The 27,812-nt window shown below is 43.9% G+C and overlaps 2 protein-coding genes across 15 annotated transcripts in view; both read right to left on the reverse strand.

Annotated features, from left to right (window-relative positions):
* The window catches only part of LOC121680282 (rab GTPase-activating protein 1), a 117,119-nt gene extending 116,210 nt beyond the window's left edge, over positions 1 to 909 (reverse strand). For both annotated transcript variants that reach the window (XM_042059525.1, XM_042059524.1), the window contains exon 1: positions 811 to 909. The gene's annotated coding sequence lies outside the window, so the exon portion shown is untranslated. The remainder of the gene's footprint in view (positions 1 to 810) is intronic.
* A 1,035-nt stretch (positions 910 to 1,944) lies between these two features.
* rc3h2 (ring finger and CCCH-type domains 2) overlaps positions 1,945 to 27,812 on the reverse strand; it is a 30,960-nt gene continuing 5,092 nt past the window's right edge. For 2 of the 13 annotated variants that reach the window (XM_042059511.1, XM_042059512.1), the window contains exons 2-19: positions 25,140 to 25,452; positions 24,752 to 24,869; positions 23,322 to 23,555; positions 21,659 to 21,834; positions 19,615 to 19,815; positions 18,530 to 18,662; positions 18,180 to 18,298; positions 16,915 to 17,027; positions 14,170 to 14,466; positions 13,677 to 13,870; positions 12,489 to 12,931; positions 12,131 to 12,292; positions 11,339 to 11,500; positions 9,419 to 9,638; positions 8,146 to 8,230; positions 7,102 to 7,291; positions 6,453 to 6,649; positions 1,945 to 6,312 (exon numbers count right to left, since the gene is read on the reverse strand). In XM_042059511.1, the coding sequence (XP_041915445.1) occupies positions 6,174 to 6,312; positions 6,453 to 6,649; positions 7,102 to 7,291; positions 8,146 to 8,230; positions 9,419 to 9,638; positions 11,339 to 11,500; positions 12,131 to 12,292; positions 12,489 to 12,931; positions 13,677 to 13,870; positions 14,170 to 14,466; positions 16,915 to 17,027; positions 18,180 to 18,298; positions 18,530 to 18,662; positions 19,615 to 19,815; positions 21,659 to 21,834; positions 23,322 to 23,555; positions 24,752 to 24,869; positions 25,140 to 25,370 (3,414 nt within the window). In that variant the 5' untranslated portion in view covers positions 25,371 to 25,452 and the 3' untranslated portion in view covers positions 1,945 to 6,173. Of the gene's footprint in view, positions 6,313 to 6,452; positions 6,650 to 7,022; positions 7,292 to 8,117; positions 8,231 to 9,418; positions 9,639 to 11,338; positions 11,501 to 12,130; positions 12,293 to 12,488; positions 12,932 to 13,676; positions 13,871 to 14,169; positions 14,467 to 16,914; positions 17,028 to 18,179; positions 18,299 to 18,529; positions 18,663 to 19,614; positions 19,816 to 21,658; positions 21,835 to 23,321; positions 23,556 to 24,751; positions 24,870 to 25,139; positions 25,453 to 27,812 lie in introns of those variants that run through there. The other 11 variants (XM_042059516.1, XM_042059523.1, XM_042059518.1 and 8 more) reach the window with 11 other exon arrangements.

Below are 27,812 nucleotides of genomic sequence, written 5' to 3' on the forward strand. Positions count from 1 at the left end.
ATTCTAGACGCTGGTTAGCACAGATTGGTTTACTACGGACTGAATTCACGTTAGTGACATGAAGTTACTGCAAAATTAAAATGCCTATCACGTAGACAATACATTTTACTCCATAAAGTCGATTTGTCGAACGGTTGCATGTGTTCGTACAAACACTATATTACTATATAACACGATATTAGCTGCATGGTCAGGTACTGACTATATGGATCCCAGTTCTAGTTTTTCTTTGCTATGCAGCAAGACAGCCAGCGAGCTACACAACTCGTTAGCTACCATTAGTAAAAGGTAACGTTAGCTAGCTGGCTTGCACATTACACTGCATGACAGACAACATTGGCTACCAAATATGTAAACAGTCGAGTTGTCAGCTTGCTCGGGGAATATTGGTCATAAGTGTCTTGTTGCAATCATTTAACCATAGCATATCTAGCAAACGTTAACTTAATAATTAAAATAATATTTCCTACCTGAAATAAAACACAATGTCTAATGTTAGCGCAACAACGTTGTACTGAACCCCTAGCCTGTGCTGCAGTGCAAAGGCAACCACCGTTGGTTCTAGATGAACGTTAACCAACGTTTATTAGTGAGCCGTTAGCTTCCAAGCTAACGTCAATGAGAACCTCACTGGTTGGCTACTACGCTGGTGTTGTTAGCGGTAGCTAGCAAGCTGATGCAGAGCTAAGGTTAGCTAACGTTAGCTACATCCCATGAAACATTTTTATCGTTAACTAAAGTCTATAAATTGTTACTTCTGTAAGCACATAGAAGTGAATTACGAAATATAGCAAAATATAACTGCCATACCTGTGTCCACAACGTGCGTTTATTCCGAAGATGGTTGACATAACATCGTATTACATTAACCAGCAATAGAACTCAGACTGCTGTAAACACAAACCAAACCCCGAGTGAACGACGCATGCGTAGAGTTAAGGAGTCTTCAACGTGAAAGACAGCTGTCACTTAAAAATAGGAATGATGCCACAGCGAATATATTATGCTCTTTTTTGTAAATGTTTGTTCGTTTCACAGCAGTGTTTCTTCAAATGCTGTTTTTAACTGCGTCCTGTAGTCAGATCAGTTCTGTAAGAAGGGCCTAGGCTATATTGGGCCTACACAATAGCCAACATTTTTATTTCACTATGTTCAGCTCATGAGGACCTTTTCTTGAACAGATAGTGCAAATTAAGCTATGTTGTAGACGGTCTTTCATTTATTTAACAGGATAAATATATTCATAAAAGATCTATTAATTACAGGACTTGACCTATACTGTTGAGTGCAGTCTCTTTACTCCATTGGATGGAATGTAAATGAAAAAGTAGGCCTCGGTGTGTTACACAACAGCTAACTGCTCCAGGTTTCCGCTTGATGTACTGTAGTTCCCTCCCATAAACATGTTCATTACACAATGTCCATTGGTGGAGGCAATCAACCTTCCAAGTTTCCTTCCTTTTGTGTCAAAGTTCCTCTGTGCTCTGCAGGCAGCCATTTCATAATGGAAATAGACACTATTTTGTACTTTCAATCCATAGCATCTAACGGATGTCAGTTGTTCCCATGCAATGATCTGCAACCCAATCACAACACTTGACATGTCACTGCAGATGTTATTTATTAGAATACCTGGGATCACCAACATTGTAAATAAAATTAAAAAAACTCCCTAGATGCTGAAATTCCTATTGAGCATAACCTTGTGTTCTAAAAAAGCCAAGTGAGGCTACAATTCTTCACTAGATCATACGCACACACTCTCATACATTACACAAAAAGGTCACTTCAGAAGAAACGTGTGGTGCAAAACATGCAATAATGCTTGTAACCACAAGATGGTGTCAGACATGTATTGTTCAGTAGTCAATGGACCAATTCGATAGATCAAGTACAGATCAGAATCAGAAACCATCATTCTGTGTAGAAAACAGCAACGACACATTCAATTTGGTGAGTTTTTATTGAATATTTTAGCATGCAATTACATTTCTCCACCCTCCCTTTCTTGACATCACACTGTCCCACATGTGAGAACAGGCCTTAGAACAAGCCAGTGCAAGAACAGATAGAACAAATAAAACACTCAAAAAACAACTCCATTCAGAACAAAACAATAATAATCATAATAATAATCAGGCTAAAACTTGCCTTGCATTACCTTAAGCAAAAGGGAAACCTTTCAAAAAGTGGCATTTCAAAAGAAACAAAATGCAATATAAATTACTCCTGCAGACATTTCCTTTAAAAGAGTTTCCACTTTAAAGAATCTCTGTTACTGTCTATATATTTAAATATAGTTGATTATATACCATATAAATGTGCAGTAAGTCCATCTAACGATGGTGTTGGCTGTATAAAATGACGGATGTGTACCATCTCCTTATTTCATTTACAATTCAATCGAACAATAGATTTGCAAAGAAAATGTCTAATACAGACGTAAAAATAGGTAAACATCTCCATTATCAATTGACAAACAAGTTATTTTTACCCATACCTTTATGCTTGCCAAACAGTTACAGTTGAGGAAATAAAATGCAAACGAAGAGAAATTAGTTCTTTTCAGGGAAAATACTACTACTACGCAAATAATAATAATAATAATAATAATAATAATAATAATAATTTGAAAGCTGACAATTAAGTGCTGCAGGCAAGCCACAGTACTTGTGGCCACACAGTGGGCACGTGAAGAAATGCGACGAGAAATGCGTCAGAGTGTTGTATCACAACTACAGAATCATGGACTCCTTTTCCAAAACTACATAGACGGCATGCATGACCTGGGGCATGGTACTGAAGGACTAGCCAAGACAGAGCTGGGGGACTCACACAATGCAATGCTTGGGTATGAAGTGTTATTAAATGGAGCGGAGGAGGTCAGATGGGAGAATGGATAGGGTGGTGTGTGTGTGTGTGGGGGGGGGGGGGGTCAGTAGAGGGAATCATCTCAGGCATTGTGGTGAAGTCCAGCATAGCGGTACATGACAGGCACCATAAGAAACAACTGAAGTTCTTTCCATGTGCCATTTCATCTCCTCGTCAAACCAAAACCCTGTTCCCAGGACTTAACAAATACTGGTGTCCGAACACAAAAAGATACAACCAAATATCATTAAGCCACAGAAGCAAGAAGGAAACAATTCTTCTTTAAGTGTATCATAAGTAATAATAATAGTAACAATAGCAAATATTAGGATGTTTCTTTGCTTATTTTAGCCCTGTCACTGTATTGAACAAAGTCAGTACATATTATGTCTGGGCTCTAGCGCCACCTGTTGGATAATCTGAACTACAGGAGGCAGACTGACCTAAAATGGAGACCAACTTGACCAAAACAATGAAGGCTGACTTTTTACAAAGCAATCCCTGATACGTCTTTGCCCCCAGTTAACCTCTTCGAGAAATGATAGTATGATAGTAAAATGTATTGTACTGGATTGTGTAGATTATACTTAGTATCTAATGATAGGGGTGTAAAAAAAAAACTATTTGAGTCACAAAATTATGCTTTGTGATACTGTATTGATTCTAACTGTATTGATTCTAACAGTATAGATTTTAAAATATAAATAATTAAATTAATTTCTTTAGATTACACAAAAATAGTGCCATGTTAGAGGTTACGCAACCGGAAATAAATCCAAATGCAGCTCCTAATGTTCTAATTGCACCAAAAAAAAAAAAAAGTCAACTCAGATTTCATGCATTTTGGTGATTTGTGATTTACTATGACTGCCTTTGGATTTAAAAAAAAAAAAATTAAAAAAAATACACTGAATCATATCACCAATGTATCGCAATACACTATCGCATAACCAGATCTTTGCCAATAAACAGTCCTGTTTAACAGTCTTGATACATGTCTTCCATCACTCACTTAATAAATATTGATTGTACAAAAGATGTCCCACAGCAGACTGGATATGTTAAGTAATAAATATTCCTACCAAGCCGAGGTTACGTTTGAAGCAGGCTGAATCCTGTCAGGTGAAGACAAATAAAATGTGACTAAACAGAAAGTGCATACTTCCACAATCTACCAACAATCTAACCACAAAAACTCCCAAGAGGTGACAAAGCCTTGGTCAAGTTGTTTATACCACTAGTCGCGAATGCCTCCATCCAGACATTAAAAAAATAAACCCTATTATAAATAGGAGCCCCCCCCCCCCAAGCACTGTATATAACACATAGCTTCACCCTGCCAAATCTGATCACCTTCTCGGACGAGACGGCAAAATTGAGCATTCAGTGCACCAGACAAAAACCAACTCCCTCGTCAATACAGGGTTCACTACAAGAAAGACCATTCATCAGGCATTTTGTGTGACAGAAATGTCCCATTTTACCAAACAGGGGTGCAACACCAGAAAGACCGATTGATTGACTGATTGCAATATATATTATTTTTCTAATTTGTGAAATGATGACCAAAACTAAAAGAGAGAAAGAGATCCTGATACAAAATATTTTGACAAACAACTTCACGGAAGTTAGTGATGTTTTTTCTTCTTTTTGTAATAAAATCAAAGTAAAAGCCATCCAGGAGATCCTGTAACTCTTCTGGAAGGACCTTTTAGATGCAGCGTAAGCCCCTGTCGAATGTCATACTTTCTTTGCTGATTAGGTCTAACACTCCTTGAGAAAAGGAAACATAACACAACCAAAACAAAAACACATCCACAAAACTGAAAACAAAGACAAAGAAAAACAGATTCATTTGACCTTCAACCTTTGTCTGTAAACATGACGCTTCCCACTGTGACCTCATGGGACAACGCAGAGCATGACAGATCCATCTCATACACACTTACAGCTCATCATACACACTGACCACATACACACTGCCACACAGTCAGGTCACATGGCATTGCATCTCCGTAATGCAGGCTGTGACATAAGGTAAACAATAATGCATTTACCATATTAAGATCAGTTTGACACTTATTTTACATCAATTCCCATAACTTGTAGCCTATGATCCTAATGATGAAATCCACAATTAATTGAGACTTCAATTCACTGTGCGATTTGAATAATGTAAATGTTTTTCCTTTCAGTCAGTGTCAAGCTAGTAAACCATACCACTGAACCAATGAGTGGCATCTCAAAATATCAAAAACAGTTTGGCTTAAGTGGCATTTCTAGAGCAATGCTCAGCACCCAACTTACAACAAAACACGTACACACACACACACACACACACACACACACACACCAAGCAAATGATGGGTAACCTCACAGGTGGAAAAAACAGGAATAAATAAAAAGCTAACCATTATCAAATAAGTGCAATCCTTCCATGTGGCAAACTACTTGCATGCAGGTTCATTCCGGTGACAAATATTTTAGCAGCATAAGCTAAATGATAGACAGTAATAAGCAAACGGCCTTCTCAGTGCTGTGGCTTACTCAGCTTTTACAGTGGAAAACAAACATTTCTGTATATGTAGTCTGTGGGGAGGCTATAAGTGAGATTAGGCTGCTGTATAATCATACCGAGACAGGTGAGGATGAGCTTTCTGTGCATCCACATATTACCGGCTTGGGTGCCACAACTTTCAGTTTGTGCTCATTTGCCCCAAGTTAGATTAGCCGTGGCATGTAATTCTGAAATGACATTGCAAGAGCTGCGCTCGCCCCTGTGAGATTGGAGATCTCGATTTCCCTGCTAAACATCCGACAATAGCTCAACGTTGCTGAGAAAGGTCAAGCTCTCTTCACTAGGCCTGAGAGCAACCTTTGGGAATTTCTGATTGGATACAATGACAACCAATGGGGGTGTGAGAGCATCCTGCCGACGACGCCAACACACCCCTGTAAACTACCGAGCGTGAGAGGAGACTACGGTTCTGGAAAACAAAAAACAAAACAAAAAAAACAGGCTCAAGTGGCACAGTGGCGAGGATGAAGTGAAGAGAAAGCAAATCGATCATGGCGACATGGCGAAACTGCAGCTCACTGCTGGCTCAGATGATTTGTTGTTTTTTGTTGTAGGGGGAACGTTACTGTGGTGCCGTGTTGCCATTTGTAGTCGTCTTGTCTTGCCCAACCCCGCCCCAACATGGGGTTATCAACCCACAGGTGTCAGCACTTCCTGCAGCATTGGGGAAAGAGATGTCGCCAGCCTGCATTGCCCCCTGCAGGTGGAAGACCAGTCTTGAGTCTCAGCTGCCGTTCAGCAGCACCTCAGGCCCGGTGGTGGAGGAGTGGGGGCTATCGGAGCGTGATGGTGGGCCCGTCTTCATCATCAGCTTCCCTATGCCCAGCCTCCCAGAGCCAAGGCCTCCCGGAGACAAAGCCTTCCTGTTTTAAACACACACAAAATGCAAAATATAAACATGTTCTTGTACATAAAGACACAAAGCTGAACGCATATGCAAACATGTTTGTGTATGAGTTTGTGCGCGTCTCTGTGCGTGTCTTTGTGCGTGCGTAAATCTTACCTGAAGGCCATCTTCTTGAGCAGGTGATGGTCCATCCCATCGGGAGAGAGCTTCTGGGGCTGGGGCTCAGTGCTGGGGGGGGGCAGATGAGAGCTCTGGGGGGGTACTCTCACCTCCAGGGGCTCCTGCCGAGAGGAACAGGCAGTGTGCTTTAGACAGATGAGTTTAAATCTGCCCAGCAACACATGTCTGTGGTCCTGAACGTAGAGCCATTATGGAGTTTAGAGTAGCCAGCATATTGGCAGCACAACTGCCATTTAATGGGGTCATAGTCAACCGTTGGAGCCCATAAAAACTAGCTAGCAAGTTTATTCATTAATGCATTTGAGCAATGAATTCTGTAATACAAATGCTATTCTTCTCACACTTTTTGCAGGATGTCTAACCAATAGCAAAACCTATATAGTACACAACATGGGTAGCTACTCATTTATCTAACCATGTATCAAGTAAATTTGAAACCCTTACTGACCAAAGTCAATAAATAGAGAAAGGAATGTAAAAACCTGCATGCCTTAACTTCTATATACATATATTCTATATATACATACTCAAGCATTTTTTTCTTACATTTCCACCTTAGTTAATGCAATTTCAGCATGCCAACAACCCGATCTGTTCTCCAGGTATAGAATGGGTGAACCTGCACCTGCATGGGGTTCTGGTGTGGCTCGTTGTCCTCCAAGTCCAAGGCAGACAGTTCCAACTCGATGTCCCGGTCTGGTTCACTCTCTGCACAGTACGGACTCGTTTCTGCATGAAGGAGATCCATCCCCAGCTTCTCTCCACCAATCAGAGAGGGCCGGCGTGCTTGCAGCTCTGCCACGCCCAACTGGTCACTATTCAACATACACACAGACAAATGTTGAGAAACTTATAAGCAAGAGACAAATGGTTTATATGAATCCAAATCATTTATACCTGGACATATGGATATTATAAAGAAAAACCTGTTACAGGAAAGTGTTACAGTTTCTGAATTAAGCTTTGAGAGGGTGGGGATTGGCCGAAACGTGAGCCAATTCACACACAATCACTCCAAAGCTGAACGTGCTAGGAGCTGTGAGAACTGAGAGAACACACTGACTGCGGTTCTATTTTTAGATACTGAGAGAGGAGGGAAGCAACTGCAGCACAACAGGGGAATCCGAGACAGAGACAGAGACAGAGAGAGAGAGAGAGAGAGAGAGAGATTTAACAACAACAGTTTGCCCATATTTAGAGCAGTCACACAGTGCCCACCTGCACACATTCTCCACATTGGCTCACTTATAGCCATTCCCACTTATGGCATACAGGGCCAATGGAGGGCCACCAGATGGCACTAAATCAGGCTGCTTACCTCAGGAAAACAAACATCCTTGCAAATGCATGCACAGATTTAGGGCGCAGCACTTCCGATGCTAGTTCAGGTGCATATATTCGATGCAGCCTTAGAAATAGGCAATGATGACCTAGATCTAGCTTAATTCGGAAACTAGATGCGTAGCACAGCTATGATGTTGGGAATCAGAGATGGGATGACAAACTTTAGAAACATCCCATTTCAGCTTTGAACAGCTTTTCTCCCCCCAATTGCAAACTACCAGACCCATCTGATTAAGTGTGTCCACACAATGACCAAATAGTAAAATCTAACATATGTTATGATATATAATATTTCACCTCTGGTATGGCCTAAGGTTCTACCCACCTCTCCAAGAAGCTGGAGTGGCTGGACGAGTCAGAACCTCGCGGACCCCATCTGTAATCTCCATGTCCAATGTGGGGACTGTAATCTGCAGGAGTACACAACATTTGAGAAAACAATTAGTAAAAAAAATATACAAGTCACATCGGGGATCTTTTTAACTAAATTAAACCAAATATTACTTAAGGGTAAGGAGGCTGTAACCCTGATAAATGAGTCATCCTAAAATTTCCCTTGGGATGGATGAATAAAGTATCCATCTTTCTATCTATTTCTCCATCTATAAAATAAACCACAATATAAACAAACCACAATAACTTTATTGACTATGCAGAGGCTGGAGGTGGATTTGTGTGGGTGATTGAGGTTTTATTTAGTACATCGTTTGTTCAATGGAAGGCAGTCTGAGCACGGCTCCTTTTGGGGAGATGAAAGGGAGGGTTTCATTGATATGCACAGTGGTACCCTTCGACACAGAGAGGGAAAGGAGTCCTGCTTAGTGATCAGCCCTTGTCTCTTTCCCTCTCCCTCGCTTACCATCTACTCAACAGCAAACCAAAACCTGCAGATTTTCTAGAGCTCTCTGCTTGATTAACACACTGGCTTTTGTTTTGTTTTGTTTCTTCTGAAGGATAGAGGGCGTGGAAAAAAAAAAAAAAAAAAAAAAAAAAAAAAAATCACAAATGTGTTTACACTGCTCTGCTGTTTCACATGAAACCACTTCTAGAATCTTCAAATCACATTCTCTTGCACAGCAGCCGTGACATCGGCACACAGAAGCAGTTGACCTGTGTGTTGCCCCTAAAGATGGATGCCCAGATAAATTTCAATAGCTCAGCCTCTTGGAGCATAACCAATTATGGTTATGCTCTAACCAACCAAAATTAATAACCAGCCAACATTTCTACTTGGAGCTCTAAAAAGAGGAAGATGAAGACTAATTCATGAGCCACTGTAAGCAGGCTTATACATTTATAGTTTTAGGAACTGTCCTACACTCAAACTGGAACATGGCTCCACATTACAAAGAAACAAGTGAACCATTATCAAAGTCCTTCTAAAAATCTTTACAAGGACCTCTTGAACTTTTACAAGTGCCATGTGTCTTGTACAGCACAATAAAATTCAGTGGTTTGGCTTTGTGTCCAAATCTTAAAATCGTACACATTTTACAATGATTAAATAAAACTATTTTATGTTTTCATTGTATTGAGCAAGTAAGTCAATTGACTGAAAGCTGAAGTGACCGTTCGGTGCGCCCTTATGACAGGCTAACCTCTAAAGTTGACAGGCGTGGTGTTGACACTGCCCTGCGAGGCAGTGGCTTGGACTGGGTCAGTGGTGTGGTAGCCGGTCCGGGAGGCGCGGGAGATGGCCCCCCACTTGGAGATGATGGGTCCTTCCCCGAACGGGATGATGGGGTCCTCCTCCTTCAGTCGGCGGTACGGCTCAAACATGTGCAGCCAGCGCTTGCCGGTGCCACTCTCTACATCCTGCTGCAGGCACAGGCAAAAGACAAAGTAAAAGTACAGTGAGTGGGAGTTAGTAGACTCACAAAGTTGTGGTCAGGAATTGGAAGCTGAACGAGCCATTTCTCAGGCAGCGACACCGTCGCTGTTCCACCTGGCCCCATGTGCAAAAAAGACATACGTGTAACATGTTACATTAGCATAGGACAAGCAACTAGAGCACAAATGACACTGTTCACAGAACTTAACTGGAATAAAAACACTGGATAAAAATGTATACTGCATACTAATGCAGGTCACTTTGGCTAAAATTTTCTGCTGAATGACTAAATGTAAATATTCTGAATAAATCAACAAGCACAAGACTGACAACTACACTAGAGAATGGATCATTCTTGGTTGTCTAGTAACTGCACATGTACTGTAAATGTTCAAGGATAAGTTTGTGAAGATGTTTGGTAGACATTTGAAGTTTGGGCAAATGTTTTTATTGCTCTCTGGAGCCCTGGATTCTCAGCCAGTTTCATTCCAACTCTACAAGTGAATGTTATCAAAGTCAAAGTCTTGACATGTGAAGAAATTGACAATAAAGCAGAATTTGACTTTGAATGTTATGCAATAGGTTAAAATATTTGGTGTTCCCAGCAGAAAAATCTCACAAAAATGTTTTTATTTCGGTCTGCAACAGTCAGTGTGTGTGTGTGTGTGTGTGTGTGTGTGTGTGTGTGTGTGTGTGTGTGTGTGTGTGTGTGTGTGTGTGTGTGTGTGTGTGTGTGTGTGTGTGTGTGTGTGTAGATTAGAAAAGAAGCGGTGGGCATCAGCCGTCAGGAAGTGTAGGAGGAGGAGGAGGAGGAGGAGGAGGAGGAGGAGGAGGAGATGGTGAAACAGTGCTCGCACTCTTACTGAATTTTAAAATCCATCTATGGTGTGCTTGCACCTCTTACTGAATTTTAAAATCCATCTGTGGTGAGCCCATATGGTCAATCCATCATTCATCGATCATTTAATACGCAGTACATGATCTACCCATAAAAGCCATGGCAGTGATCAATCACGGTAAGCACTAATAAGGAATGGACTGACTGTCTTGGCAGTCAAACAATGGTGGTATGGTGGCAGGACCCAGCCGTGGCGCAACTGGCTGGGGCACCTGCACCGTATGCCCGCGACCCGGGTTCGATTCCCGCCCCGTGGTCCTTTCCAGATCCCACCCCGACTCTCTCTCCCACTCACCTCCTGTCTTTCTCCACTGTCCTGTCTAATTAAAGGCATAAAAAGCCCCAAAAAATATACTTAAATAATAATAATAATAATAATAATAATATACTTATATATAAAAAAAAAAAGTGTATGGTGGCAGCAGAACAAGCCCTGACCATGTGTTGCGCTCCAGTGTGTGTGTGTGTGTGTGTGTGTGTGTGTGCGCGCACAGGGCTTTATGTTATTGCTATCGTACAATCTCCTAAAAAAGCATTGGTAGTTGTCTTCAGACCTGTTGAACTCACATTGAGATCAGGTGAGAGGAAGCAGAGCTCCCAACACTCAGAATCTGCCCTATGAGTAATCATCACTAGACACACCACCAAACCTCTAAATGCACACAAGACTACCCAAAGAGCTGGACTAAAATGTCCGGAAAAGACGTCAGTGGGAGAAATGCATGCATGTGCGGAGAACACATAGTGTGTGTGTGTGTGTGTGTGTGTGTGTGTGTGTCCTCCACTCACCATGTGTTGCGAGCAGGAGTTGTACATGGAGCTGGCATAGGGCTCGGAGTCGAAGGGGCTGATGGAGCCACACGACCAGGGCGAGTAGTGGGCCAGACTCTCCTCCGCACGCAACTTACAGCTCACACACGCACCGCCCACACTATCAGCATGCTGCTGCTGCAGAGAGAGAGAGAGAGAGAGAGAGAGAGAGAGAGATTGTGCAAGACAAATGAGAGAGGAAGCAAGGCAGACAGAATTCATTAATTAAATTGAAGGAAGAGGGGATTAAAGAGTGGAAACAAGGAGGAGAAAATTAAGAAGGTGAAGAAAGACGAGAAACGGAAAAAGAATTTGAGTGACCCAGCCGCCCCTAAGATCTGTGAATGTCAGCCCATCCCTGAAGATGACTCAGCGTTTTGCAGAGCAAAACATTCAAACATCCCCCAAATCCTGCTCTGAGAAGCCCTCCATCTCATCACAGTCCCATATACACCTAACCCAGAAGTAAGAATCTGGAGTTCTGAGCTCCACAGAGCTAAGGATGCTACCGTTGCGTCCGCATTCAGCTTCTTACGCCGTTGCCTAGCAACAGTCACACTTTAAATAGCTTAGCATGTGGGATGAAATGAAATTAACAAATTCTGCTACAAGATGACAACACAAAAGGTGAAAAGCGGAAGACGCCTTAAGCCCAAAGCCATTTCACTGTCATTACTCAAACAAATGTAGGTTGGTCGCTTAAAAGGGAAAGTATTTTTCACTCTCGTCCACCCAAACACACACACACACACACACACACACACACCCTACCTCAGCACAAAAATCAACAGCAAAGACAGGTGAGGACTGGGAGGGCCGGCTGACGTTGTTATGGTGATGCGCCCACTGTTCCTGTTTACGGTGGATCATGTCCTCGTAGCCGAGAGGTGCGCGTGCATATGAGTCCTGAGAGCAGACAGCGGGACGGTGAGTCTGTCAAAAAAACACACACACACAGAAGAGAGTTGAGAGTATTTATGACAACCGTTCTTTGTGAAATGTCCTTGTATGTATGTGTCTGTATATGGGTGCATGCAAGTGTGTATTAATATGGGTTCAGTGAAACCATTCTGTTGTCCCTTACGTGTGATGTGTGTATATAAGTGTGCTTGTGTGTGTGTGCGCATACCCTGTGCAGTGCGGCCCTGTGATCCATGGAGCCGCAGTAAGGGCTGTCCAGTGAGTTATAGCGCTCCCTGGTGGGAGGAGGCTGGCAGGCGGGCGAGTGCAGCACCTCGGGTGGCAGTGAGTTGCTCCGGCCATCCTCCCTCTGGTACAGCTGCGGCCGCCACGCCCGCCTACTGTCGTAGACGGGCGCGTAGACGCCGTGAGCGTGCCCGTGGCCATGAGCGTGCCCGTGGCCGGGGCTAAGGGAGCCGCACGCTGCCGGTGGTGTTTGCGGCGGCGGCGGCTGGCCATATGAAGGGCCAAGACGCTCCCGCGTGGCCAACAGAGATGGCTGGTCGGTGTACGGCGACGTTGGGGGATAGGAGGACTCGGCTACGTTGCCAGAGCGCAGGAAACGAGCCACACAGGGTTTGGAGGGGAGGCCGGAGGACGTATAGTAATTACCTGGAGTGGGAGAGAGGGAGGGGGGGAAGGGAGAGGGACTGTGTAAATGAGTGCTAAACTAAATGACCGTCAAAAACAAAATAAGGATGTGAGGTACACAGGTTAAAAAAAGGGGGAAATCCTCCCCTTCCATTCATCTAAGAAAAGCATCTTCTACAAATGAAAGTGTTCCATTTTGATCACAGCGATCCAGAATTAATTTGTCACGAAAGTAGTTGACTCAGTAAAATCTTTGTTGTTATTTATTCTTGTTTGTACTGCTAATAGCTTGTTGGTGGTTGTCTTCAGACCTGATAAACTCACATTGAGATCAGGTGAGAGGAATCAAAGCTCCCCCACTCAGAATCTGCCCTATGAGTAATCATCACTAGACACACCACCATGCACTACAGAGACAGGAACGCTCAAATGACTGTTCAAATCTTTTGTGCTACATTACAAAAGGTCCATTACATAAACATAGCCAATTCAACTCCTACATACACAGACCAAAGCTGAATTTTTTTGACAGACTTTATGAACAATGTGGCCTAGACAAAAAAAAAGGGTTGCAAAGCAAGGTTGTTGAAGAGTTAAGTATTTTTTATTAGCTTTTTGTTGAATTATATTAATTCACCCTAATCTACTGGCATTTTTTATCAAGTTTAGAAAATGGATTTTTGCAAAATAATCATTGAATAATCATGATCTCAATATTGTCCAAAACAGGGTTCATTTTTGCCATAATCGAGCAGCCATAACTCACTGGCTGTCTGGAAGGGGGGCACGTCACACGTAGGGGACCGCTGGTCCTGGTAGTAGAGCTCGGGGTGTCCCCTCAACAGGAAGTGGGCAGACTTGGGAGAGGCCCCGCCGCCCATCTCATGGGCTGTGGCGTTGGGAGACAAGAGTAAGGCTTGAGTCTGGCTGACGGGCGTCTTTGGAGGTGAAACAGTCTTTCTGGAAAAAGGATGACGACAAAAATACATTTAAACACAACCAAAACACACCAGTAACCACAATGGAATGGAAATTTGCCCGTTTCATACAGCTTATTGTTTTAACAAAGAGCAACAGGTCCATTGTTTTGTTATTCATTCCACTGTAACTAGCACAACTGAAGTTAAGTGAATACAGAAGTGAATAAGGAGTAATTGCATAAATCGAAAAAAAATCAACTTTGTAACTATTAAAAGGCAATTAGATTTTAGACTGTGGACATGCTACGGAATGTAATGTAGAACAACAGCATGACTTACTGCTCTAGGTTAATGGAGGAGGACTGTGAGAGTGTGTTGGCACCATTGGGTAGCGTCCTCTTCAGGTCATCCAGTGCATCTGCACCGCGGGGGATGAGCTGCGTGGGCGAGTGGCCGTCAGGGGCCTGCGTGTCCTTCTCTGGGCCCTTCAGACACCCCAGAGAGGGCTCGCCCGTCTGGATACCCCCCTTACAGTTGGGCGCTTTACCCATAACCCCCTGGGGGAGCAGGAAGGGGCGGGAGGCCCCACTGAGCTTCTTGTTCCTCATTCTGTACCTGGGCAAAGAGGAGAGAGGACTGTACACTCATAAAGAGGTCATAAAGAGGGGAGAATCAGAAGTGATGCTTGCATGGGAGAGTGAATTCATTGTTTGGCCTCACCGTTTACCAGTTACTAAGAGGAATTGAGAGCAATGTCTGCACATGTGTGTACGTGTTTGTGTGTGTGTCCATATGCATGTTTTCATATGTGTGTGCTCCTATGTGATGTTTGTACCCTCACTTCTTAGCTTGTCCCATGTAGGTGTGTGTGTGTCCATCTAGTGTGATTGCACCTCTTACTGAGTTTTAAAAATCCATCTATGGTGTGCTTGCACCTCTTACTGAATTTTAAAATCCATCTATGGTGTGCTTGCACCTCTTACTGAATTTTTAAAATGCATCTATGGTGTGCTTGCACCTCTTACATGATTTTAAAATCCATCTGTGGTGAGTCCTTATGGTCAGTCCACCATTCAGCTATCATTTAATACACAGTGCATGATCTACCCATAAAAGCTAAAGATGTATAATACTGATCTTTCAATCAGTCACCTTATTTATCCAATCTATCTATCCACAGTATACATGTTGCATGATCTTTGGCAGACAGACAAAATAACGATCATCCTTCATTAAGTCTGCAATGGCCACGGCAGTGAACAACAAAGATTCTAGAACAGAGCTCTGTTCTAGAATCTTTGGTGAACAATCACGGTAAGCACTGATTGTCCCCCCAGTCATAAAGAATGGACTGACTGTCTTGGCAGTCGAACAAGTGTATGGTGGCAGCAGAACAAGTGTATGATGGCAGCAGGTGTGTGCACTGACCATGTGTTGCTCTCCAGAGTGTGTGTGTCCGTCAGAGAGAAGGCTTTATGTTATTGCTGTGCCCTACCTTCACATATTCATTATGATCACTAATTGGTGACAAGTTTAAAAGATTGTACAATCTCTTAAAAAAGCATTGGTTGTGGTCTTCAGACCTGATAAACTCACATTGAGATCAGGTGAGAGGAATCAGAGTTCCCAACACTCAGAATCTGCCCTATGAGTAATCATCACTAGACACACCACCAAACCTCTAAATGCACACGAAACTACCCAAAGAGCAGGACCGGAATGTCCAGAAAAGACGTCAGTGGGAGAAATGCATGTATGTGCGGAGAGCACATAGAGTGTGTGTGTGTGTGTGTGTGTGTGTGTGTGTGTGTGTGTGCGTTCACTCACTCTTCCCCAGCTCATCCTAAAGATATGCCAGCCTCTGTGCCAGATCGAGTGTATGGATGAGTGTGTGTGTGTGTGTGTCCTACTGCGTTATACCTGCTGTTGCTAGGTTACGGGGACGCTGGCGAGACACGCCGCTCCGTCTGGCATCATGTTTTTGTTTGTTTTTATGTAATGTTCGTAATTTTATGTAATGTTCTGTTATTTTTGTATTTATTTGTCAAGTTAAATGTTTTCACCTTTTATTTACGTTACTTTCGATAGTTTTTGTGTTATTCTTGGTCCTTTTTTCTGGCTGATAACTAACGGTAACGTTAGTTTCTATTCGACTGGGCTGATGAGCTTGCCTTGACTAGAAGCTAGCCGTCCCTCTTCCATCTGACGCTGCACATCCTCTGTCTGGACTCGTCTGGACGGAAAGATTGCTCAGGGCAATGGGCATACTCTGCGAGAGATCTGCAGCAGCCACGACCACCGAGCTGCGGCTGACCTGCGAGCTGCCATAACGTTAACATTAACGTATAGCCTCTGACGCTGGGTGCCTGCAGTCTGGATTGAGTGCTAACGTGGGGAGCTCTGATGGCGACGTCGGGAGAAGCAACAAACGTCTTGCTAAAGCCACCGAGCTGCTGATCAGCAGGAAGATCGCCCATCATGACTTCAGACTGTTGTTCTTTCCGGTGCTCTGCTCTCTAGACTGCCAGTAGTGCTAAATCTGAGTTGGTCAGTGAAAGATCTTTGTTGGTCTTGCATTGGCAGTTTCACGCGGGTCATCATTGCCCTTGGACTTTTTCAGCCGGTTGGAAATTGGACTAATTTTAACATGATTATTATTATTTTATTTATTTATTTTCAATTTTCTGTGTTGTCTGTCTTGTATGTCTTAGTGTCACGGGAACGCTGGCGACTACGCCGCTCCGTCCGGCATCTTTTGTGTTTGTTATTTTTTTTTAAATGTTTTTGTCATCTGGTGTCAACGCTGGCGACTACGCCGCTCCGTCTGGCATTTTTTGTCTTATTGTCTTTTGTTTTTTGTCAATGTATTGTATGTAGAGCGCTTTGGGTTGCACTTTGTGCATGTTAAATGCGCTATACTAAATAAAACTGACTTGACTTGACTTGACTTGCTGAACTCTCCAGTTTGCATTTTATCCTGCACGCCTCAGACAAGGTGTGGTTGTATGCACACACACACACACACACACACGTGTGCATTTCTATATGTATATATTCAACAGTGTTATGTCTGTGCCTACTCACTTCTCTAGTTCGTCCTGAGTATGGGCAAAAGTGCAGTTGGACCCTCGTGGGCAGCCCCCCTGCTGCCGTAGGTCTCTGCACATGCTAGTCTTGTACTTGCTGTTCGGCTGTGGCTGAAAAAACACACAGATCAGTGACCCAACACACACACACTATTGAAACAGACTCTTATCTGCACAGTATGCATCGACATCTGGCATACATCTTGTTTTGCACACACACACAAACAACTCAACATTACACTGAGAGCCGTCTTACAAAGCAGGATTACACAGTTGTTCAGACAACTACACTAAGGAAAAAAACTCCATGACCCTTTTCAGTCCTTGTTTACGCTCCTGTCTGAGATTTGAGGGGTTTCCAGAGTGTGCTCTCTCCTGCTCTCCAACTAACTCACTATCTTGCTCTGCAGCCCTCTACGCTCAACTTTAGCAAGCCAAGGCAAAATGGCAAACCCTTCTTCAAAGCCTGTCTGAACAGGATTACCACCTCTGCCTGACAAAAGTGAGAATTACTCCAGCAGGGTCAGAAACAAAAAGTCCTCTTTTTGACAAACTACAGAGCCAGTGAAGTTGACTAAATTGCGTATGTTCTTGGTACCGTGTGATTTATTTTACAGAGTTAAGACCTTTATGGCAATAGGATACAACAGAGACATAATGTAAGCATTGCAGATGGTGCAGCCGTGACAAAGTGATTAAAGTCATTAAGTCACAGTTTGGTCTTTAGTGTGTGGAAGAGAGATGTGGTTGTCTTCAGACCTGTTAAACTCACACTGAGATCATCCGAGAGAGCAGAGCTCTCCCCTCAGAATCTGCCCTATGAGTAATCATCACTAGACATACCACCAACCTCCTAAACACACACTACCAAGACCGCTGGATTAAAAAAAAAAAACAAGAAAGTCTTTGCCCATGTCCTCTTGGGGGCTCCACAGGATTCAAATGTAATGCATTAGAGGAAATGGCCCATAACCTAAATGTTCCATAAATGTAATATTACAAATCTATCTCCAATAGAACTATAAATTGTACGATAGAATTTTAAAAGTGTCCTAAAATTGTTGATAGAATTGCTTTAAAACTTAAACTGTTTACCATGTTAGTCGCTTTGGTTAAAAATGTGTCAGCCAAATGTAATGTAAAGAACTAAGAGAAACTGGCAAAAAGCATTGACTGATAAAGGTGCTGATTAGATACGGTCATGTATGGCTGACCGTCTCTGCTCTAGGCATGATGGGCTGAAGGAGAGTGGTGAGGTCTTACCTGGGGCGTTTCGTGACTTTTCTTGCTGAAGTTCTGGATGAACTCTACCAGTCCATGGACTACTACTTTCACAGCCAACATTACACTCTCCAACTCCTCCCAGGTTGGAGGTGCAGCATCTACACACACACACACACACACACACACACACACACAACAAAATAAAGAAATTGCAGCTTATAGACTTATTCTATATAGCTTTTTTTTTTTTTCATCATACATAGGAGAAATGAATGCTGTGTACATTTGCAAATACATGTACCTGAAGACTGCAAGCAAACAGAAAAAAAAAACACAACACAGTTCCCAAATGTGAGCACACCTATGGCTTATTGCTTAGCAAGGCTCACCTGCATTGTGGTCTATGTTGGCCAGGAGTTCCAGGTGTGGTCTCAGGCTGTTCAGGTTGGCCGGGTCCCCCGTCCTCTGCAGCACGATCGTCAGCTCCTGGACACTCTTTGCAAACGACTCGGGCGACTGCAGCTGTGAAAACCACAAATAAATAAACAAACAACGCAACAGAATGCACAAACACCAATTCCTATCCCTCAGTTCAATAATAATTTACAAGCGGAGACAGATATGCAATCTTTTATGCAATATGCAGTCAGGATACAGAGTTGCATCTCTACTCAAACTGTCTGGTAAGTGTGTGTTCTTATCGCATAGATCATTTAACCCCAAATGTGTGAAAGATATTTTCAGTGTGGCTTTCATGGTTGTCTTCAGACCTGATAAACTCACATTGAGATCAGGTGAGAGGAAGCAGAGCTCCCAACACTCAGAATCTGCCCTATGAGTAATCATCACTAGACACACCACCAACCGCAGACTACAGAAATAGACCTAGAATTACAACCGGGACATTACATTCCCAGCAATGCTTTGTTCCGTGTTAAACAAGGAAGAGGAAGTCATTCAAAATGTGGATGGGGAGGAACACACATGGCACATTTCCTGACTTCTAACACACACACACACACGATGGTGCATTTATCTATAAGTATAATGGAGCAGCATGGCAAAAAAAATATATTGTAAACATGATGAAGAATGGTCACAACTATATCCATGCTGTTGATGCTGGTACTGTGACTATGTAGGGATCCTATGAACTAACTAACCTCATGTCTCCTTTTCTTCACAAAGACAAAAACAAAAAGATCTCACAGCTCTAACTTTGCCTCCGTTTCCTTCAAATCAATCTCTTCTTCAATAATAATATATACACATCTACTGATCCATTTATCTGTAAAAATGTCTAAACGGCAGAGCCGTAGCATAGCTGTAGCATCTGTGTCCAGCACTTACGGGCCTAACCAGTGCTCTCGGGGATCCAGGTTCGAATCCAACCACTGTCTTGTCCATATATAGGAGATATATAACTTGTATTTCAAAACAAGTAAAATATAACACCCTATGATCTGGCACAGACCTTGTCGATAATGGACTGCATGTGGGACTTGTGAACCAGGTCTCCATACAGCAGCGAGGACCACTGCTCGGGGGAGATGCGGAGCCCGGCCTCCATGGCGATGTGGACGATCTGGGCGTCATGTTCACGTCGAAGTGCCTCGTAGGTGCGGAACTCCTCCTTCAGCTGCATGAGCGACGAGTCCTCATCCCGCTTGGTAACCTGGAGACAAAACACCTTTATTTACAAAACCCATCCGTGTGTGTGTGTGTGTGTGTGTGCAGTCAGTCTTTGTGTTTAATGCAATACTAAAAAAGAAACTAAATCCATCGAACTCCAGGTAGCACCACGGGGAGGTAAAAAGCAATATCAGGTTTTTGTTTACCTCACTGTTATATGCGTGTCATTTTTATTATGGGGTTTTCCACTGATACTTTGCTTTCTTCACGACTTTCTGAACACTGATAAAGAGTACTAGAGTAATATGAAGTCATGATGGTCGTCTTCAGACCTGTTGAACTCACATTGAGATCAGGTGAGAGGAAGCAGAGCTCCCAACACTCAGAATCTGCCCTATGAGTAATCATCACTAGACACACCACCAAACCTCTAAATGCACACAAGACTACCCAACTAGCTGGACTCAAAATGTAGGGCATTACATTAAAAAGGTCCATTACATAAATATTACCCAAGCACCTCCTACATACACAGACCAAAGATAACATCTATACACATTTTTGAGTTCGGGTTTCCTTCATTTCAACTGTGGCCAAAGCCAAAGAATATTTTGAATATGCAGCTTTCACGTATCAACTAAAGAATGGTTGTTTTTGCGGAAGTCAGATTAGGGCAACATTTTTTTTCCCTGCAAGGTTATGTTGACATGACTACAGTCCAAATATTGGCAAGAATAAAAAAAAAAAACTGAAGCCGTGTTGAGAAAAAGGAAGCTAGCGTCGAAACAAGCAAACTTCATATCAATTCACACAGAGTCTTTAAGTGCGCTGTGCGGTCACACTACAATTCCCAGACGTCACAGTCTCGCGTATCTACAGGCACTGCAAAGGGCAGACCTACACATGGGAGATAACTGCCATTATTATCTGGGTCATTCCAAAATATGCGGCCACTGTATTTCAAAAAGATTTATGACACACACACACACGGTCTAAATCAAACCCGTTTCCAAAAACAACTCAAGGTTGGACACAAGGTACTTCCACAAATGAACACACAAAACAGGTAAACAAACTGTAGGGCAAAGCACAGATCCCACACGGTCTACAGAGGAAGGCTGCTGCCTGGCACTGTACAGTCTATCTATAAACGTGTGAGAGGCCCATCAAGCTTATCATCTGTCCACTCATTTCCAACACATGTGGATACGGTCATTAGGTTTCTGACAGGTTTATAAGGCTTGCGACTTGAACAGGGTCAAATAGTCCCTCAAAGCTCATTTAAACACCCAAGTGTGTGCACGTGCACGCACACACACACAGAGAGACCATCAACAAATTTGCTACAAACTGTGCCTCTGGGAGCTGTAATTGGCTGGCCACTCAGACTCAGCGATTAGCACAGGCGCTGCCTAGGACTGTCTGTACCCACTCGCTCAGTTCCCCCAGAGCTGCTCCTGCCTGGCCGCTGCCACGCTCCAGGGCTCAGCCACCCACTAGCTGTGGGAGGCCAACAGGCTGGGGGTGATGGGCGGGGGGGGGGGGGGGGGGGGGGGGGATGTCAACCACACCAACATCCATCCTCTCCGCACGCACGCACACACCATTTCGCTCCCCTAAGTAAGAATGCCACACAGGGGTGTCTGAGATTCAGCTGCATGAACTTAGACACTTGACAGATTCAACAAGCATTGGCAAGAGTCACATATGGCCTTTTGGGGGATTGGGATGAGCCTTCATATACATTTATAACTCATTGAACTTTTCATGTGTGTGCTAGTGGATGCATGTAACCAAGTCGCTGTAAGTCGCTTTGGATAAAAGAAAAATGCTAAATGAATAAATGTTTATTTAAATGTAAATGTGTAGTGGGCCAGTTAACGGACCTTAAAACAGGAGGCCCGGTAGAGGAGCTGCACAACATGGCCGATGCTGGTCTTGGACGCCTGGGGGAAGCGAGCCTCCAGCTTCTGGACCACAAACAGAACCAGAACCTTCCGGGACAGAGCCGAGCCATCCTCCAAGGCCAGCAGAACCAGCTTCAGAGCGTCCTCCTGCATGGCTGGGGGAATGAATAAATCAGACACACACACACACACACACACACACGTTATCATAATGTTTGATGGAACAGAACATACAGTACTGTATATTGGCTATGCAAGAGGATTAGACATCTACGGGGTAGACTGGTTGTCGTCTTCAGACCTGATAAACTCACAACGAGATCATCTGAGAGAGAGCAAAGCCCCCCCCCCCCACTCAGAATCTGCCCTATGAGTAATCATCACTAGACAACGCCAAGCCAGAGAGGAGAACAAACACAGCAGCACAACCCACACACAGACAGACACATGGGCAGAAAACAAGACAGACTTCTTTCATGTTCCACTGCCAAGTCAAATTGGGCTTCCAAATGCCATTCTTTATCCTTAAACGTCTGTCACCACATTGGTTGTGAAAAACCTGGCTTCAGAAAGCGTAAGAGTCCTACCAAATATTTGTTCCACCAGTTAGATCAAGTGATTAGTGAAATCACCTGTGCACAGGTAGAGCCAATACATGTACAATACAAGTATTTTCTGAAGCCAGAGTTGCCCACCTAGTGACTCTTCACCTGGTGAAGAGAAGGTGAATGCTCAATAGACCTCTGAAGTTCGCCTACAAAAAAGAACCAAAGCTGCTATCTTTGTCCATATAAGGAGATTCGGGTGTTAATTGACACTAACTACCTAAGGCAAGTTGCATTGCAAGTTAGCTCTGGGGTAGCAAAAATCTACGTTTGCGGTCTTAACGCATCAAAGATCACAGGAGCAGGAGGACAAAAGTGTGTTGAGCATAACGTCTGCATTTCAGATTTCTTCGTCCCCGCGAGAGTTTACCAGGTTCGATAATTCAAAACCCCCATGTTATTTTCCCATAGGAAAAATCAAAGATACCAGATCACAAAGATAGCAGCCTTTTTGTAGGGGAACTTCAGAGGTCTATTTGCAACTGACTATGTGATGACATCCAATAATTAATCCCTGATTCCCTGCTGTCGTACTTCACAAACAAACAAACTTATCCTGATGCTATGGCACAACTACAGTTTTAGGCCCCCTATGAAGGGACAGTTCAGGTTTAGCTACACCGGATTGGCTAACCAGTTTACATCTGAAAACTTCAGTGTGTCTTTCTTATTTCCTCGAGTCAAAGTAAACGCAACAATACATATAGTACTTCCATCATATAGTACAACCTTTTAAGGCATTTGTCCACACTAATAAACAACAAACACCAACCGTCGAGTCAGTGTGCACCATCAGTCAGTGTTTGTTGGTCTTAATTGTCGGATGGAGTTGTTAGAGTTTGAATATTTTTATTAAATTCTATTAATTCTATTACTGTTTTGGCAGTGTGAAGCTTGATGTAGATTTCCTGAAAATTCTAAAGATTGAAACCAACAACTGCCACCTTTGTAATGTTGGAGTTTGTTGGCATTTGTTGGGGCAGCGTGCAAGCAGCTTTGTGTGAGGGTCGACCGCTCATCATCTTCGTGGCACATACCTGGTCCGAGGAACTGGCACCCGCGGGCGCGGACGGCGGCCCACAGGTTGGCGGAGAGCTGCTGAGGGTTCTGGTGCTGAAGGATGAGCTCGGTGACGGTGCGCTCACCCAGGGAGCGGCCGGCCCGTACGGCCCGAACGCGACCCTCCTCCTCCACCAGCTGGCAGTTGACCAGCGTCACCAGCTTCCGCTGCATGGGCCGGCTGAGGGCACTCGGGCTCAGCGTCGCCACGCCTACAGGGAGACAACAGAACAGTGATGGGTGACCCAATAGGTGTTATCGTGTGCACTTTCTATGTTGTATACTAGCAGTCACACAGACAAAAACAGACACACACACAACTTACTGAAGAACCTTACTGACAGAGCCAGTGATATGATATAATGGGACACACACACACACACACACACACACACACACCTAACTGACAAGAGTGCATTCAGTACCAGAACGTACCCTCCTGCCATTATAAAAACAAGCGAATCAACCAGCATCGCTTAAGGGGCTATTCCACAGGCTATAGGGAGGCCCATGTAAGTGATATGATGCAAGAGAGGTCTGGATTTAATGACCGCAGATCTTTACTAACCTTAAAAGGACCATTACCCCCCCACAGCACAACAGCCAGAGACCTCGCAATGCATGACGTGTAGCATGACGTCACTAAATCAAAGCCATGTATTCAAAATGGTTCAGATCCTGATGAGTGTCTTAGGCATTCAGCAAGCACGTCACTACTAGCATACATTGTTATGGTTTCTGACTCAGCCCTAGCCTGTCGGTTTTAAATTGGTCTTTTTTCTTCTTTAAGGAAACTTGAGCGAGTGTGAAAGGAAGTGATGTCGTTGTCTCACTCCCAGTGCTTCCTTGATGGTCGGCGCAACATGCCGCTTGTCTCGCTCGCTCTGACGCAAACACTCTGACCACAGTCAATCAAATGTGCAGAAAAACAGGAAATGCATTTGTACTCTGCCGTGGGCTGTTATGAGTGCTATGAGAGTATTTAGCATCTAACCAGGAACACACTGACACACACCAACTCCAACAGAGGGTGATCTACGGTCTCCCTTGCTCATGCAAACACACACGTATAAAAATAAGGAAATATGTATACGGTTCAAACACTGATACATTCACACATACATATTCACACGTATAAAAATAAGGAAATATGTATACGGTTCAAACACTGATACATTCACACATACATATTCACACGTATAAAATAAGGAAATATGTATATGGTTCAAACACAGACACATTCACACAGACATACATATTCACATGTATAAAACAAGGAAATATGTATATGGTTCAAACACTGACACATTCACACATTCAAAAGAATCTCTAAAATACACATTGCCAGCCAGTGCACATCAAAAGACATGCATGTACCAGTACATGCACACAAACACACACAGCTTACCTTTACCTCCACTGATGGGTTTCAGGTAGAGGGCCAGTTCCTCCACACAGGCCCTGCACACTTCATAGTGCTCACTGTCCACTGCACTGCTCAAGGACACGTTTGGACCATCAGGGACCTGCAATACACACACACCAAAATCAGCAGTGCCCTGTACCTCTTTGTTATTTTCTGTACGTCTGCAACATCGTTTCCAATCAGTCCCAAAACACACGCACGTGCATACACACACACACACACACACACACACACACACACACACACACACACACCTCACAAAAATCAGCAGTGCCCTGTACTTGTAATATTTCATACGTCTGCAACACCTTTTCCAATCAGTCCCAAAACACACACACACACACACACACACACACACACACACAAGCACCTGTGCACCGACGAGCTGCAGCAGGGCTCTGTTGACGGGCAGCAGGTCGATGTCGGTGCTGATGGCGGTCTGGTCGAAGGGGCAGGCCTTGCGGTGCAGCTTGTGTAGGCACGTTTTGCAGACGGTGTGCGAGCAGCCCAGGCTGATGGGCTTGTGGCTGCTGCCGTCAAACTCATTGTAGCAGATGGGGCAGGACAGGAACTCTGTCCACTGGGCCGCCTGCACCGGCATCCTGGCGCCTCCGGGGGGAGCTGTGCCGCTCAGGGAGAACGCATGCCGCACGCCGGACACCCTGAGAGCAGCTCACGAGCAGCTGCAGGCGAAGAACGAGAAATCAGAGTTGGGTTGTTGTTTGTTTTTGTTTATTTGTTTGGTGTAATGTGTGAACACATAATGGCTAAGGTTGTCCAGTATATCTACTGTACAAGGCATCCAGGCACGCACGCACGCATTCACTTCAGCACATTCACCGGATATGGAGTAAAAATGGCATGGATCCTACACACATGACCTCATGTGTGACCGTGACCCCTCTCTCTGAAGCTCAGAGAGGAAGCGTGGGGTAAGTCTTATCCTTGTGAGGGTCTCGGGCGGGGCGCACCTGCCTTCCCACAGCCTGGGTCTACTGAGGCCAACAATAAAAGCACAGCACTGACCCCAGCTGACCTTTCACATAGCAGGGATGCCCTGGGCAGGACCTGTGGATTGTGTGAACTCAACGTTGTGGCGAGACACCCAAGATTTTGTGGCCCCCCAGGGAGCAGAACGGAGTGGAGTTAGTGGCACAATGCCCCCAATCAGGGCAGGTAACGATAACAGCGGGCTCCGGGACAGCCAGCTGGCACTAAGCCTAATCACACAGCAGGTCACAGCCTCAGCTTCTCGCTCGCTTTGCATGCATGCATGGATACACAGATAATGGGATTTGTGTGCTTTACATTGACTCTGCTAAGCCAAGTTTTCACTGATTAGGCCAGTTAACTTTATCAGGGACCAGTTTTCCAGGGTATTTTACCTTGTTCTCTGATAGAAAGTATAAAAACTTTTGTTTGTCAAAAACATGCTCAGATGCTATTTTACAAGCCCGCTTTCACCCTATAATTAGGCTGTGGAATTAAGTGAGCAACGTCTAACGTCTACCTGAATCTCCAGCTCAAAGTGGAAACGTAACATGCTGGGGGGGGGGGGGTAGGGGAGTGATCAGAGGGATGATTTGAATCACATTCTGACACGTTTTTTAGTGGTCATTTCAGAGTCTGATATTTGCATATGAAGACGGAAACAACCGGGTTTCCAGTTCACAGTATTTGTAGATATGCATAGAAGTGTCCTTATTCAATAAAGACAAGGTAAAAATGTTTTTCTATTCCATTTAATCTTTAACCTGTCCTAGACTAAAAGAGATGTTCATTGAAACTCTCATTTTACTTAGCTCTAGGCTCAAGCTATCAGGGAAACCTATCCCAAGGACATGTTACAGTATATATATCTGGAGAGAGGCTTAAGAAAGTCAATGTCTCCATTGCATTTGAAATGTTTACACTAAATCAAGACTTGATGAAAGCAGGGCTACAAACGCAGGGTCATGCTGATTTAAATAGAAAACAATGATACCTTCATGAAGTTGTGCACAAATTCAAGAATGAAGTCAAGTCTCGTTTGCAACAGTTGTCCAATACCCAAACTTCAACAAAACGTCTCAAGAGATGCACTCCTACAAAGCATGAGTCATGTTTGTCCCCCTTGGGACTTCTTATTTCCTGTGTCACCTTCCTGAAGATTTAACTCAGCAACTCCTCTACCCCTCCTCCTTTCCCATCTGGCAACAACGACCCGATAGAGCCCTTCAGGCTTCATTCTAAATTACAATACGGTCATTAGGTAGTTTATGCAGTATAATCCACCATCGTTTAGGCCCTCTCCTTGCTTCCAAGACAATTAAATGTGTTTAATATGGTTAACTTCTCCTAGTAATCCCCAACCAATACTGCAGCCTTTTACATTAATTTAATTAATTTAGCTGATCCTTCTTTCCACAGCGCCTAATTCGTGTCCACTACCACTACATACTGTACAATGTTAATTAACCTGAGGATGACAATATAAAAGATGGCAAGAGATTCAATTCAAATTGATGATTGAAGTTTCAAATGATTTTCATACAAAGGAGAGCTGGTTTGATGTTTCAAATGATTTTCACACAAAGGAGAGCTGGTTAACCATTCTAATTCAAGCTCAGATTTCCTTTCCAAGCTGTAATTTTACAAGACAGATTAGAGCCAGTGAATCTAAGCTGTTTCCAGGAAGGGAGGTGGTTCATGTCCCTTCCTTCTCCCACAGACATCATCCTCCGACCCGCAACCCCCCCCCCCCCCACCCCCCCACCCCACCCCACCCCCCTCCCCTACCACACACCACCCTGCCCCCCAGCATCCCCCCCCCCCCCCCTCCCTCCTTCCAAGATACCACTTCACACCTCCCCTTGTTATGTCCTTCCACACAGGCTACAGAGTGAGAAAGAAGCAGGAGGGGGAACAGCAGAAGCTGGGACAAGCTCACAACAACCACACATCCAACATGTCCATGTTCCTGCATACCAGATCTAATCAGTGATCTAATGTGCCAGCCTTGGGCATGTTGTGTGCCTGTCAGGCTTGTGATTGTCCATAGTCG

The sequence above is a fragment of the Alosa sapidissima genome, chromosome 13 (assembly GCF_018492685.1).
Source record: "Alosa sapidissima isolate fAloSap1 chromosome 13, fAloSap1.pri, whole genome shotgun sequence".
Taxonomy (NCBI): Eukaryota; Metazoa; Chordata; class Actinopteri; order Clupeiformes; family Clupeidae; genus Alosa; species Alosa sapidissima.